At 36.3% G+C, this 1,174-nt stretch overlaps 1 protein-coding gene across 1 annotated transcript in view; it reads right to left on the reverse strand.

Annotated features, from left to right (window-relative positions):
* Window positions 1-311: 311 nt before the first annotated feature.
* The window catches only part of LOC104811392 (protein IQ-DOMAIN 32), a 3,809-nt gene continuing 2,946 nt past the window's right edge, over window positions 312-1,174 (reverse strand). Inside the window, exons 6-7 of the mRNA XM_010538061.2 lie at window positions 809-1,174; window positions 312-710 (exon numbers count right to left, since the gene is read on the reverse strand). Of these exons, the coding sequence (XP_010536363.1) occupies window positions 691-710; window positions 809-1,174 (386 nt within the window). The 3' untranslated portion in view covers window positions 312-690. The remainder of the gene's footprint in view (window positions 711-808) is intronic.

A 1,174-nucleotide genomic window follows, 5' to 3' on the forward strand; every position in this document is an offset into this window, starting at 1 on the left:
TGGACCCAAATGGGTTGGGCCAACCCAATTGACATCCTTACATAAAATCATAATTAAAAGAATTTAAATAAATTATCTATTCATTTTATAAAATTCTAAATTTCATTAAAAATTACAAAAAAAAAAATAATACCATAATTAAAGAATTTAAAAATTGCAAATTTCTTTAAGAATATAATTACAAAAAAATATTAATAAATATCTTTACAAGTTATTTAGTTTTTTACAACATAATACTATAAAGATTTAAAGTTCAAACTCTTGAAATCATTAATATTTATTTCATCTGAATTTTTAACTAACAAATTGCGGATCCAAAGTAAAAAATAAAAAGAACTTGTAAGATTATTACAGGACACACAATTCTCAAACATCTTTTTCTGTCTACAATAAGCTTTCACTGTCAGCTTTAGGAAATGTCCATAAAAACATCACCACCCAACTTCAAAAGCCCAAACCAAACCAACTCGACAAATCTTAATCAAATAAATGTCTGAAAAAACAAAAAAAAAAAAACAAAAAGCACGATCCTATACAAAGGCTCCCCCCTCACATCTTGCACACTTCAAGTTCATAAAAGAGTTTTTAAGGATGTCTGAAAACACAAACCATTTGATCAAATTCTCCCGGAAACAGTTACCGAAACCAAAGACTTCGGTGTCGGATTCCGATTACGGATCCGTCGGAGGTTCACCTCTGCCATTTCCTCTCTGTAAAACAAATATCGTCAATCTCGAACATCAAAGACTAGACGAGTAACGAAAGAAATAAAATGTTGATGTTTATATAATGTGCTTTCTCTTATTACCCTTCGTTCCTTGCTGTGTTTGTGTAGATGATCGTTGGATTCTAGGAGAAGACGAGTTTTGTTTTCCGTTCGAACCCGGCAACGAATGCCTCTTCTTGATGGAATCGTCTCTCTCGTGGACATCGGGGCTCGATCTTGGCGAGTTTTGTTCTTGTACCTTTGCTCTTGCCGACTCCGTTGGCCTCATAAACCTCGGGATCGAGCTCTTCCCATCATCTCTCGGTTCTTGATCAACCCCGGACGAGTTTCGTCTCCTCCCACTCTTCTGGTCTTTCCCGGGTCCTTGCTCCACGTTTTCCGAGCCACCGGATTCATGGTTCGGGCTTGATGTCGTTTTCTTGCTCGGCTTCCGCTTTTGACTCGAAC

Source organism: Tarenaya hassleriana, unplaced genomic scaffold (assembly GCF_000463585.1).
Source record: "Tarenaya hassleriana unplaced genomic scaffold, ASM46358v1 Cleome2, whole genome shotgun sequence".
NCBI lineage: Eukaryota > Viridiplantae > Streptophyta > Magnoliopsida > Brassicales > Cleomaceae > Tarenaya > Tarenaya hassleriana.